Source organism: Ammospiza caudacuta, chromosome 7 (genome assembly GCF_027887145.1).
Source record: "Ammospiza caudacuta isolate bAmmCau1 chromosome 7, bAmmCau1.pri, whole genome shotgun sequence".
Lineage (NCBI taxonomy): Eukaryota > Metazoa > Chordata > Aves > Passeriformes > Passerellidae > Ammospiza > Ammospiza caudacuta.
In genome coordinates, this window is record NC_080599.1 from 23102143 (window position 1) to 23115601 (window position 13459).

General features: G+C 38.2%; 1 protein-coding gene across 1 annotated transcript in view; it reads left to right on the forward strand.

Moving 5' to 3' along the window:
- Window positions 1-13092, forward strand: part of LOC131560121 (BMP/retinoic acid-inducible neural-specific protein 3) — a 199023-nt gene extending 185931 nt beyond the window's left edge. The window contains exon 8 of the mRNA XM_058808788.1: window positions 11720-13092. Within this exon, the coding sequence (XP_058664771.1) occupies window positions 11720-12836 (1117 nt within the window). The 3' untranslated portion in view covers window positions 12837-13092. The remainder of the gene's footprint in view (window positions 1-11719) is intronic.
- The last annotated feature ends 367 nt before the right edge of the window (window positions 13093-13459 follow it).

Here is a 13459-nt window from a genome sequence, read left to right on the forward strand (position 1 = left end):
TATTAAGGAGGAAAGTTTTGTATATATATGGATATATAATGTGTATGTGTACATCTATATATATATAGATGTATTTTTGTATATTACATATATATATTACATTATATATATAATATAATATAATATAATATAATATAATATAATATAATATAATATAATATAATATAATATAATATGTTAATATCTATATAATATTTTATATATATATATATATATATATATATATATATATATATACACATATTTATATGAAGCACACTAGAGACCTTGTTAATGATAGAATTCCTCCAGAGCCTTTAGTGTCCCACTGCGATTACAATCCAAGATTCTTGGAATGACTGTTAAGAATGCTAAATATCCCTTAAAACCCATGCCTTTGGAGGCTCTGAAATGTTATACATCACATGTCAGAGAAACTGATTCTCTAACAGATCTTTTTTTCTTCTCCTGGAAGGAAATCTTGTCTGCTCCAATCCACTTTTGGTTATTGATGTGAACACTTAGGAATACTTTGTGAAAGACAAGGTCCTTAAATTAATTCCTTCTGTTGCAGCCTGTTAATTTTAAAAAGGAGGAATTTAAAGAGGACCAGAATGTTGGGTATTTTGTCAGCTTATTGTTGTTATTTTGGATGGACTTGTGTGTGTGTTTTTAATTATATTCCCTCAAATAAAAATGTCAAAGTGCCAAGGAAGCAGTTCTGCATGAGGAGGTTTTCTTACCACCTTGAATATGATGGCATTTAAAGGCATACAATGCCAATAGGGGATGAACTCATCAGAAGATTTACCTATGTAGAAAAATAGCATTTCAGGAGTAACATGATCTTTCTTTGCAATAAGAGTTGTCACTGCTTCAGGGTGTGATGCAGAGTTCCTCTAATGGTGCACATCACAATTCCATATCTTCCAAGGTGGGGCTTTGGCCCCTCACTCAGTTATCTACACTAATTTTTCTATTAACATGTAGAAAATTACTCTTTTTTTCACCCTTTCTATCACCTTCTATATTGCATTTCAGGCTGTAGGTTTGATTGCTTAAGGAAGGCAAAAATATTCTAGGAGATACAATCACTTGTTATATGTCATAAGCATTATTGCAAGTCTGTCTCCTAATTGATATTGTAGACATGCAATGTTTGGCCATTTATTTTAATACTTTCTCTGTTTATGACTGTTACACAATTGACATATTATTACAAGTGTTATACAATTTAAAGTGAAGTGAAATACATGTTGTTTTTAAAACAGCAGGATCCAACTTTCCTGGACAGCCTTTAATTTTCCTTCAGAAATTCAAGGGTTTCCTTGAAATTTATTCAAACATACCATGGCAGAAAACCAAACTCTCTTCTGCAATGTGTTTTGTGCCTATATTAAAATTTTAAGGGTTTGCTCAAAATTATAGTTATTTTCAGTTATTACAAAATTAGAGAATAAAAGCACAGTGATCTCACAATCTTATTTTGGTTTATTTTGTTTAATAACATGACAAGCAAGGTATGAACACAGAGCTGAGTTTTGTATTCTTTAATTAAGACCATTACTCTTGTCGGGGAGATTCTTGCTTTGCTGTAATCCTTCTGGTTCTGCACAATGGAAGAAAATGACAGATTGTTGCTGTTTATATTCCAGTAGCTTTTAGGGATAACTACATTTATAATCCAAATAGGAAACAGCAGGGAAAAAATAAGGATCATTATAAAAGGAAGGAGCAAGTGACTGGTCCACAGCCACCATCACACAGAAATAAAAGCAGATTTTCCCCAGCTCCACATTTATAGCTGCCACAAAGTTTGCAGAAACAGATTTTCATTTATTTGTTTGCTCGTTTTATTTTGTTTCAGTTATTTGTATCTGGGAATAAGGATGCCTAAAACAGGACTAAAGGTCCTGTCTCAAAATCAATAGGAAAATGAGAAGATGGAATGGTCTTGTATCAGCTTCACAGATGTAATCATGGACTTGCCTCTCTGCTACTGACTGTTAATGAGGCTCTGCTTTTACCCAGAATAATTCCATAAAATCTGGAATTGATGGCTATTTTTCTGGTGTGAAATCTCTTTTCATATCCAGATTTTTAGTCTTTAAAACTTTGGATGCTTTTGTCAGCAGTGGGGTTTTTGTGGGTCTGTTATGGTACAGTAACCCTATAATTGCCCTTTTGCTTGATTTTTGATTATCCGACAATATATTGAAAGGCTTTAGCTCAGAATTTATCTTCAGTCTCTGAACTTTCTCTTTTACTCCTATTTTCAATAAAATACTCCAAAAACATGGATGCTGCTTCCTCCTATCTGAAGTTAAAACACACAGCACTCTGTTCTCATCTTCACTAGATTTTTGTGATCTGCTGCATTGTATTCAAAGAGCTTTCAGTCAAAGCTACTTTTTTATTAATTCCAGAATTTCTACTGCCTGTACCTCTTGTTATAGTTTCCAGCACAGCTCACACAAACAGATTATTATTGTGCTTTTGGCCTCAAGATCTTGACGAGGGAATCCAGTTGGTCTTGGTAGCTGCTACTGGCTCCCTTTATCCTATAGATTAAATACTGAAATTAGGTTTATTTATACATATTAAAAATCAAAGAAACCCCTGAATTAGCTGCATTTACACTTCCATCCTAAATTATTCAGTGAAAGGACTTTTCATTTCAAAATCGTATTTAATTTTTCTCCTTTTTCCAAGTCGGGGTGTCCCTTCATTACTTTCTTTTTTACCTCTACCTTATGGTCTACTGAAAACAGAGCAAAGAACTGCCCTTGCTCTACATTAACATGAGCATCTTTTGGGGCTAAATAATCCAGCTGAGAGGGAAAGTTTGGCAGAAAAGCAGGGAAAATACACTGGGCAACATCAATACAGAGTGAGATTTATATTGAGTGAGATTTTATGGATTTACATGAAATATGCAGAGACGCTTTCAAAGACGGGCTATAGTGAGGGGATAAAGGACAATGGTTCTTAAATAAAAGAAGGTAGATTTAGGCTGGGCATAAAGAAAAAATTCCTTTTAGGATGAGGGTGGTGAGGCCCTGGCACAGGGTGCCCAGAGAAGCTGTGGCTGCCCCTGGATCCCTGGAAGTGTCCAAGGCCAGGCTGGATGGGCTTGGAGCAATCTGAGCTGGTGGAAGGTGTCCCTGCCCATAAGGGAGGATTGGATTGGATTGGATTATCTGAAAGGTCCCTTCCAATGAAAACGGTTCCAGGATTGTGTACAGAAATGCACACAGCATTATCACACCCTCATCTCACTTCTCCATCTGAAAGTAAAGGCATTTCAGTGTTCGCTTTCAGTTTGTTCAATATTGTGATGTTTCCCCAGTTTTCCTTCACACACACAAAAATATGATTACATTGCAGTAAATTTGGCTGTTACTTTTCTAGTGCCCTAAAGGGGTTTATTAACCTGAGTGTCACAGAGATATCCAGTTAAATCTTGTAATAACTCCATAATTCTTTATTACATTAATACTTTAAGACACATCTGGAAAATTCCACCTAAAATTCCACAAAATGAGTGGTTAATCTGTGAGCCAATGTCAGTTTTTCACAGATCTAGCACTACAAACACAAGCACACACTCACCCAACAGGTGAGTGGCTCCAAGTAGCACACAATGGTTGGAGTATTTTGGTGGGGTTTTGTGCATGCGTGTGGCATGTTCCCTTCTCCTTTACATGGAAACTCTTAATTTTCCTAACACTTCTGATTCTTTTTGTTCTATAATTGACTCCATTAATTAATTTTCTATGTATTTCCTTTGTCCCTGCTGCACTTTGGATCATTATTTAGTAAAAGCTTTCAAAGCTTTTCTCTGATTTGTCTCCCTTTACATAAATATTTGGTGCTACAAAGCAGTTTGATTCCCAATTAAAAATACCGCAATGGTCATTATGATTAGGGCTATGTCAAAATAATTGTGGATATACTATCTTAATTTTTTTCTTCTTAATAATTATTCTTTTGGGGTGTGTGTGGCAGAAATGTTTCATATTAGAAAAATTTTACTATGAGAATTATAAGAGTGTAACATAAATGTAGTTAAAACTGCAAAGCTTTGTAAATCAATTCATAACAGACCAAATAGAAACATCCTCTGAAATATGACATGCTTTAGTGCCAAAATATTGTTTAGCTTGAAATATTGTTAAACCCATGGCAGTTTTCTCTGTGAGATGCAAAAGGTTTCAACCACTTAATGTAGGGATTTAATTCCTCTACTTCTCATGATATAAAGACTATGTGGAATTTAAAAGGAAGAACATTTATTATTGATTTTGTACCAGCCCTGAGGGGCCCAGGCAACAGCTGCAGAATGGTGGCACGAGGGCTAGGGGATCTGGAAAGACTCTCCTTAAATGAGATTAACAGGGAAAACAAGGTATTTTGGCTCCATAATTCAAAGTAGATTCAGTTTAGATTGTGTAGAGCCCCAGCAACATAATCCAGCAGCATGCTCCAGGTTCATCTAGTCACCCCAGAGCATCCTCACACTGAGACAGAGTTCTTTAGTTACTGCATCTACTTCAATACTGGAAGCAATTTCAGCACATGGAGACATTTCCATTAAAATTCCATAGCTAATTTTAATATCCTTTCTGTGTATGTTAGCAGGCATCTCTTAGGTAGAGGTTTCTCTTTCCTTTACACACATTTAGAAAAGCATCATAGTCCTTCCCTGCTTTACACCACTCTTTGTGTTCACCATGGCCCACACAACCCAGACTTTTGAGTCAGCCTGAAAGTTCCTGGCTCAGGTAGAGAGAGCAGCAGTGAAATTGTGAGATGTGAATTCAGAGCAGCTGCACTGCTCCTCTTTGCCATCCTTGTGAGTGGGATTTGCAGTGTCACCAAGAGTCTCACTGCCACACCTGTAACATGAGGAAAATTATTTCACGCACATTTATTTCAGTGGTGGGTAATTTTGTGAGGCTGAATAAACTAAAAACATTCAATCTTCTAATGCCAGAGGGATCAAGGCCACCCTCAGCAGGTTTGCAAGCAGAGGGTGCAATGACAGCCCTGAAGGACAGGGTGACATCCAGAGTGTGACGGTGTTCACAGGGGTCTGAGGATGAGGGAAGAGATGAGGCTCTGACTCCATGTTTCAGAAGGCTTGATTTATTATTTTATGATAATATATTATATTAAAACTTTACTAAAAGAATAGAAGAAAGGATTTCATCAGAAAGCTAGCTAAGAATAGAAAAAGAAAGAATGATAACAAAAGCTTGTGTCTCAGACAGAGAGTCTGAGCTAACTGACTGTGATTGGCCATTAATTAGAAACAACCAACATGAGCTAATCAAAGATCTACTTGTTGCATTCCACAGCAGCAGATAAGCATTGTTTACATTTTGTTCCTGAGGCCTGTCAGCTTCTCAGGAGGAAAAATCCTAAGAAAAAGATTTTTCATAAAATGTGTCTGTGACACCAGAGGGCCCTGGACAAGCTCCAGGAGCGGCCCATGGGAACCCCAGGAGGTTCAACCAGGGCTGCTCAGGGCAGCCCCTGGGGTCAGTCCAGGCTGGGAGGAGCAGCTGGAGCAGCCCTGAGAGAAGGGTTTGGGGGTGCTGGGGGTGAGAGCTGGAGCTGCCCCAGCCCTGGACCCCCTGCCCTGGGCTGAGCCCCAGCCTGGGCAGCAGGGGAGGGATTGGGATCGTGCCCCTGTGCCCCTGAGCATGGTGAGACCCCACCTGCAGAGCTGCCCCAGCACAGGGAGGAGCTGGAGCTGCTGGAGAGAGCCCAGGGCAGGCACCAGGATGGGCAGAGGGATGGAGCAGCTCTGCTGGCAGGGAAGGCTGGGAGAGCTGGAATTGTGCAGCCTGGAGAAGAGAAGCTTTAGGGTTACCGTACTGTGCCTGAAGGGAGCCCACAGGAAAGAAAGAGGGAGACTTACAAGGGATGGAGTGACAGGAAAAAGGAGAATGGCTCCCCACTGCCAGATGAGAGGCTTGATTAAATGTTAGAAAGGAATTCTCTGTAAGGTTGGTGAGGCCCTGGCACAGGGTGCCCAGAGAAGCTGTGGCTGCCCCTGGATCCTGGCAGTGCCCAAGGCCAGGTTGGATGGGGTTTGGAGCAGCCTGGGACAATGGAAGATGTCCCTGCCCATGGGGGAGGATTGGCTTTAAGGTCCCTCCCAACCCAAACCATTCTGTGGTTCTGTGATTCTGCAATCACTCACTGCTCTCCTGGCTTCTGTGCAGTTGGCAATTTTACCCTGATTCCTAGAAGGAAAACAACACTCGCATCAAGACCATTATCAAATTAAGCAGCCATTACTGTTGTTGTTTTGAATCACAGCACAGAACCAAAGCACTTGGAGTCTGCTTTGTCCTTCCCAAGATGTAAATCCACCTGATCCAGAGCAGGATGTTGTAGAGATGGCTGTAAGTGCACTTGGTGCTGATGTTGCTGTCTCACAGATTTATACTGGACTTGGCCTCCAAAGAAGGGGAAAGTAGGTAATGGGTATTTTACTGCCTCTCCTCTTCTTGTTAAATTGTCTTCATTTTTTTACTTAGCATCTGCCTCACTGAGTACTCATCATCTGCTACTGAGCCATCTGATGTACAACAGATGTTAAGCACTTAGTGAGGCAGAGAAGGAGGTAAAAGTGTCATATCATGATTAAATACTTGCTCCAGCTATTCTATAGGGTGACCATAGTGCTTTGTTCTTACATTTAATGTTACAGTGTGCTGAACAGGATTAGACATGTGGTTTGGATTAAGCTTGCAACTGCTCTAGTAAAAATAATCCTGTCTTTAAGTAAAGTTTTTTTTTCAGAGTAAGAAAAAGAATTGCAAAATATTTTAAATGCACTTCAGAATTATGATTTATGTCTGCCATTAAGATTCTCATCAGAAGCTTGGCTGGTGTTAATTGCTGCATTAACTTGCCTAGGATTATCATATTTTTTACCATGCTTGTGTAAAAGTGAGATTATCTGGCAGACTTTCTTTCTCCTGCAAGCATTCCAGCTGAAAGCTTGTGCAGTTTATGGGGCAGCAGATTTAACCACAGGAGTCTTTTCATCCTGCAGCAGTAGCCTGAACTTGCAGCAGAGTAGGAAATGAGTAGAAGTTGGAGCTGAAGTTGTCATTGAAGCAGAATTAGTTAACAATCTGCTTCCAAGTAAATTTTAAGAACTGAGAAAATTTGTGGAATATTGTTGTGCACCTCCAGGTATTTTCACATTGACATATTTGATCAGACAAGGAGGAATAAGGAGGGAGGAATTCTTCTTCTTATTATTATTAATAAGGAGCAGGAATTGTTCTTCCCTGAGAGGTGTGATTTGTGTGAGCAGGAGTTCTTTGCAGACAGTGGTGAGATTCAAACCCCAGAATAATGGAGACCCAGTTTTGGGGTCTTAACTAAAAGGCAGGAATTTGGGATTTGGAAGGGTTTCTCGTTTCCATGTTCATAAGTCGGAGCAGTGATTCTCTTCTTTTAGAGATAACAGGTTTTCTACTAACAGGACGATCAATATTCATGTTCTCACAGAAATTCTGCCCAGATTTAGCACTTATTTTGTACTTTTGTGCTGGTTTTAAAATGTTGATTTCAATTATTTGCTATTAATAAACAAAAGAAGTTTAAAAAATTCCAAACAATTTCCAGGAAGGTGTAATTCATTACATAATTTGACAAGTATCCTGTACTCACAAAGTATCATATTTAATTCAACTAAAAATGTACTTCTACAGTAAAGTTGTGATTTCAAGTGTGTGAATGACCAGAAACAGCTTTTGATTATAAATTATTACATAACTTTGCAGGATGAGGATGGCACAGGCATTTCAAGCATTCCATTTTTATTTGAAGCTCAGTGGAGTGACCAGGACTATTCTTGCTGGTTTCACTAGCTTTAGAAGCTGGTTCTGCACCCCAGTGTTTGGAAAACTAACTCATCAGGCCAGCATGTGCGATTTTCCAAATCAAATAATAATTTTTGTTTTGTTAAAAGAATAATTGAAGAGCTCTTTCAAGTCTTGCTCAGGGCACCTTTGGTCATATTGCTTTCTCTGGTTCTGAGTGATAAAATACTGGAATGACCTGCCTGAGGAAATGGTGGAGTCACCATCCTTGGATGTGTTTAAGAAAAGCCTGGATGTGGCAAGTGGTGCCAGGGTTTAGTTGAGGTGCTGGGGCTGGGATGGACTCAATGATCTTGAAGGTCTCTTCCAGCCTGGTCATCCTGTGAATTCTGTGAATTCAGGGAGGCTTCACCTATTTCATTTTATCTTATAGTGTGTAAACGTTCTGACAGTGCCCCTCTCACTGTCCTCTGCTCTCACCCCTGCCCTGGAGATCCCAACCAGTCCATTGCTTGTTCAATACTGAACATTTTGTTCTGTAGTCTTCTTTTTTTGGGGAGTGCAATTGTTCCTCTTCTACCTGATTTCTTGATTTCTCCAAGGAGTCTCTGTCCATCCACCACACCTCTGTGATGTTGGGGAAGTCACAGTACTGGAAGTGTGTCCAAATCTGCCTGTTCCCCACACACATCCATGTCCAGGCACAGAGAAGATCCCCTAGGTGCACACTTTCTGCACAGAATGAATCACACAGTCACAGAATGTTTTTGGTTGGAAAGGACTTTGAAGATCATCCAGTTCCAGCTGGATGATGCGGTTCCAAACCACACTGGAAAGCCTCTCTCCCTGGATGCTTTATTTTCCAGCCCCAAGCTAACAATGCTTGAAGCCCTTGTCACAGGGTTAGTAGGTCTGGCACCTGAGCTGTCACTTCTCACCTTCTCTGAAACCCCTCTGTCCCCAGATGCCACCATCCCCAGAGGGGCTGTGGCAGCCTCAGCTGCACCAGCTGTTGAGCCAGATGTGACCTGCAGGACACATCTGCTTCCAATCAAACCTGATCCTTGGCTGCAGGCTACAGAATTTATCTAATCTTGAATTTCTAGGAGAAAAAGAAGGATTTTGTAATGATGTGCCAGTGTGAGTTTACCTAGTTAAGGATGAGTGGCTTAAATAAAGTAGGTATTATCCACATTTTATGTACTTTTGCATAATTTACTTAATTTGCTCCACTGAAAGCAATAAATTTACAAAGAGTAACAGTACTCCTTAATGGCTAATTTTAAAACAAGCAGTTAAGTAAGGAAGTAGATTTTATTTTTTAAAATAGACTGTATTTGTTAAATAATCAAAGACAGGTATAAGCAGATTCTTCTTGAAATCTCTCTGTTTAAAATCAAGTAAAGAGAAATCAAAGGAAGGCAATAATATCAGAATGTTATTGTTTTGAACTTCATTGGAATAAGGAGATAACCTCCTTCCCTCTAAAGTTGTTGACCTCCTTGTAACTGCTAATCATCAAAGACATAGCAGTTTAAATAAGCTACATAATACTAAATTACAAACAACATTACTAACTTATAGAAAGAAACTTACTTTATTTTGCAGATTGTAATTTCATGCAGATTTTTAAACTGCTGCTTGTATTCCCTAACAAAATAGAAGGAGAGAGGTAAGGTCATTAAAAATAAAGAGAACAGAAAAAAAGTGACTTTATAGAAATTTTGCTTCTCATAATCATTGAAATAGTAGATTGCATCATTAATAAAGAAAAAAACCCAGTGTTTTATACACCATGTGGTTGGAATACCCAGAATGTGGTTGGCTCACCCAGAATATTTTTGCTTAATGCTGACTTTCAAATATGAACCAAGAAGAATAATGATAAGGTATATTCAAGTTGTGCATATTATAATATTTACTTATGCTTCTAGAAAATACCTAGATCAGTAGGCATATAAACCCCCACCCCTGAACAGCCAAGATTCCTGCCCTAAAAACAGGAAAAATTATAAAGATTTAAGAAGTCGCCATATTACTGGTGACTTAGATCATGAGAATATTTTTTTACTGAACTTTATTTTCATGTTTCTTAAATACCATAATTTGAGATGCCATGGATTTCTCTTTGAGGCAAATTCAGATTACTTAAAAGTCAGTAAGGAACAAATGAGGGTCTTGTATTTTATCTCCAAAACAATGTAATGAAAGGGGAAGAAACTGCACAACCATCATCATTCATGTGGCAACAACAGATCTGATTGCAGCAGACAAAACAAGTTATTTAAACTGTGCATTGCTAGGAATAATAGGACTTGAAAAATGCAAAGAAAATAATTTTTCTGACTATTTCCATGTAGTTCTGCTCTTCCCATTGTCATTCTTCTAGTGGCTGTGCCTCATCAGCCTAAACTGTTGCTTTCAGAATTTTTCCCAGTGTGATGTAGGACATTAACTGTTCCTCCTAGTGAAACCAAAATGAGATGACAAGAAGAACATTAAAGTGATCTTTTAATTTTGTCTCCAAAGATGAAAAGTAAACACAACATGCTCATGCTTGGCTTCCTGTAGAGATTCTGTAGTGCTGGAAGTGTTCTAAAGAATCTCTTTAGGTGGGGAGTGGGGATCTGTGCTATTCTAGGAAAGAATTTTGGCTTGCTGTCTGTTAATCAAAGCAGCTCTAGCTAGTAAAAAAAAATAAAATCTTCATAATAGAATAGAGGGACAGTAGAGTTGTAGACACTTAGATATACACTAAACTCTTCCTTGGTCAAATAGAACACACAAAAATAATCTGAATTGTGTAGGATTTCAAGATGTTAATCTGAAGACAGCTACAGAAAATGGCTCTTTGTCAGGCTGCCTTGACAGAGCCACAGAGAAAGCAAATACCTGAAATAAATGTTCCTGTCATGCCTGTGGTTTATAAGGAAACTTTTCTTTTGTGATTCTGCATTGTTAAGAGACAATTTATACCTGTATCTATCTGACAGCAGATGATATCGTGCCTTAACCTGACACTAAAACCAGCTTTATTTTCCTCTTTCTATAAATTGATAAATTAGAAATAATTAAAATATATTTTTAGATTATATTATTTATATGTGTATTATATATTATATTATCTACTATATAATATATATATTATATATAAAATTCATAAAATATAGCAAAGTCTATAAAAAGTCTATAAAATAAAAGTTTCTATTATATTATTTATATATATGTTGTGGTGTGATTTCAAGGTTTACCTCAGAAGCCCAGGTCCCTCCCCGTATTGTATTATATAATATATATATAATATAATGTAATGTAATATAATATAACATAATATTATATTATATTATATTATATTATATTATATTATATTATATTATATTATATTATATTATATTATATATTTTATTATGTATAAAATTAAAAAATATAACAAAGCCTATAAAAAGTCTATAAAACATAACAACATTTATGTAATATATGTATATATATTACATTTTATATGTATTATATATTATATTATATACATTATATTATATATAAAAAGTCTATAAAAAGTCTTTAAAATATATCAAATTCTATAAAAGTCTATAAAATATAGCAAAGTTTATATAATACATATATATATTATTATATATTATATAATATGAAATATATATTATATATTATATATTATATATATTAAAAGTCTACAAAAGTCTATAAAATATAACAAAGTTTATATTATATTTACATATATTTTATTATATTACTATATATATATCTTATAAATATACTATATTTAAAATTGATAAAATAAAATATAACAAAGTCATATTGGCTAAAACACATATTTGCTAAAACGCGTATTTGCTCAAATCCTCACTAAAACCCACTTTTTTTCTACACTTCAGGTCTTCCAACTACTGGCTGACCCGCATCCAGTCGCTGCTGTACTGCAACGAGAATGGGCTGCTGGGCAGCTTCTCGGAGGAGACGCACACGTGCGCGTGCCCCAATGACCAGGTGGCGTGCCAGGCGCCGCTGCCCTGCACGCTGGGCGAGGGCCCCGCCTGCCTCAGCTGTGCGCCCGACAACCGCACGCGCTGCGGCGCCTGCAACGCCGGCTACATGCTCAGCCAGGGCCTCTGCAAGCCCGAGGTGGCCGACTCCACCGAGCACTACATCGGCTTCGAGACGGACCTGCAGGACCTGGAGATGAGGTACTTGCTGCAGAAGACGGACAGGAGGATCGAGGTGCACGCCATCTTCATCAGCAATGACATGCGCCTCAACAGCTGGTTCGACCCCTCCTGGAGGAAGCGCATGCTCCTCACCCTCAAGAGCAACAAGTACAAGTCCAGCCTGGTGCATATGATACTGGGCCTGTCTCTGCAGATTTGCCTGACTAAGAACAGCACCTTGGAGCCCGTCCTTGCTGTTTATATCAACCCTTTTGGGGGCAGCCACTCTGAGAGCTGGTTTATGCCTGTGAATGAAAATAATTTCCCAGACTGGGAGCGGACTAAGCTGGACTTACCCCTTCAGTGCTATAACTGGACGCTGACTCTGGGCAACAAGTGGAAGACATTTTTTGAAACTGTGCACATCTATTTGAGGAGTCGAATAAAGTCGAACGGCCCAAACGGCAACGAGAGCATCTACTACGAACCCCTGGAATTTATCGATCCCTCCAGAAATCTGGGCTACATGAAAATCAACAACATCCAAGTGTTTGGCTACAGCATGCACTTCGACCCAGAAGCAATTCGAGACTTGATTTTGCAGCTGGACTACCCCTACACTCAGGGCTCACAGGACTCAGCACTTTTGCAGCTGTTGGAGATTCGGGATCGTGTAAATAAACTCTCTCCACCCGGCCAACGTCGCCTGGACCTCTTCTCTTGCTTGCTCCGTCATAGACTCAAACTGTCTACCAGTGAAGTGGTGAGGATCCAATCTGCTTTGCAGGCCTTTAATGCCAAATTGCCAAACACAGTGGATTATGACACAACCAAATTATGTAGTTAACCATAAATGTGAAGCACAACACAAAACTTTGAAGGAGTTTTTACAGTGCTTTTGTGGAACAGTTTATGTTTGGAAGAGTAAATTTAAATTGTCTTTTCAATATCTGTCTTATATCAGTCAATACTGTTGGATGGCAATTTACACATATGAACTTGCTGACAATGAATATATTATACCTGCAGTTTTGGTTTATGAATGAAATAAATACTGACACCAGTCTAGAAGACATTCTACTTTTTACAATAAATTTCATTTGTAATTTTATATGTTCCGTGGCAATGCTTTTGTGCATTACATCCTCTAGAGGGAACATAGAAGGAGACCAATAAAATTTTGTAGCTGAACAGTTATTACAAAGAAATGCTGTGGGATTCTTTTTTCTTACACAAAAGTAGTAACTTTGATACACTTTTGTGTGTGTTGAACTCAGGAGGGGTAGGCAAAAAGAAGAGATTGACTCCAGATTTTAAGAGAAACTGCCACAAAGTCACAGCCATAGGATATTTTAATTTTAGGATGTGGATCTAGGAGTTCATGCCAGTGTAGTGATGCTCCACCTGAGGCTGGTCCTTTCCAAGGTGCTCAATGTGACACCAGGGTGATCCCAGGGAGTATTTTAGGAT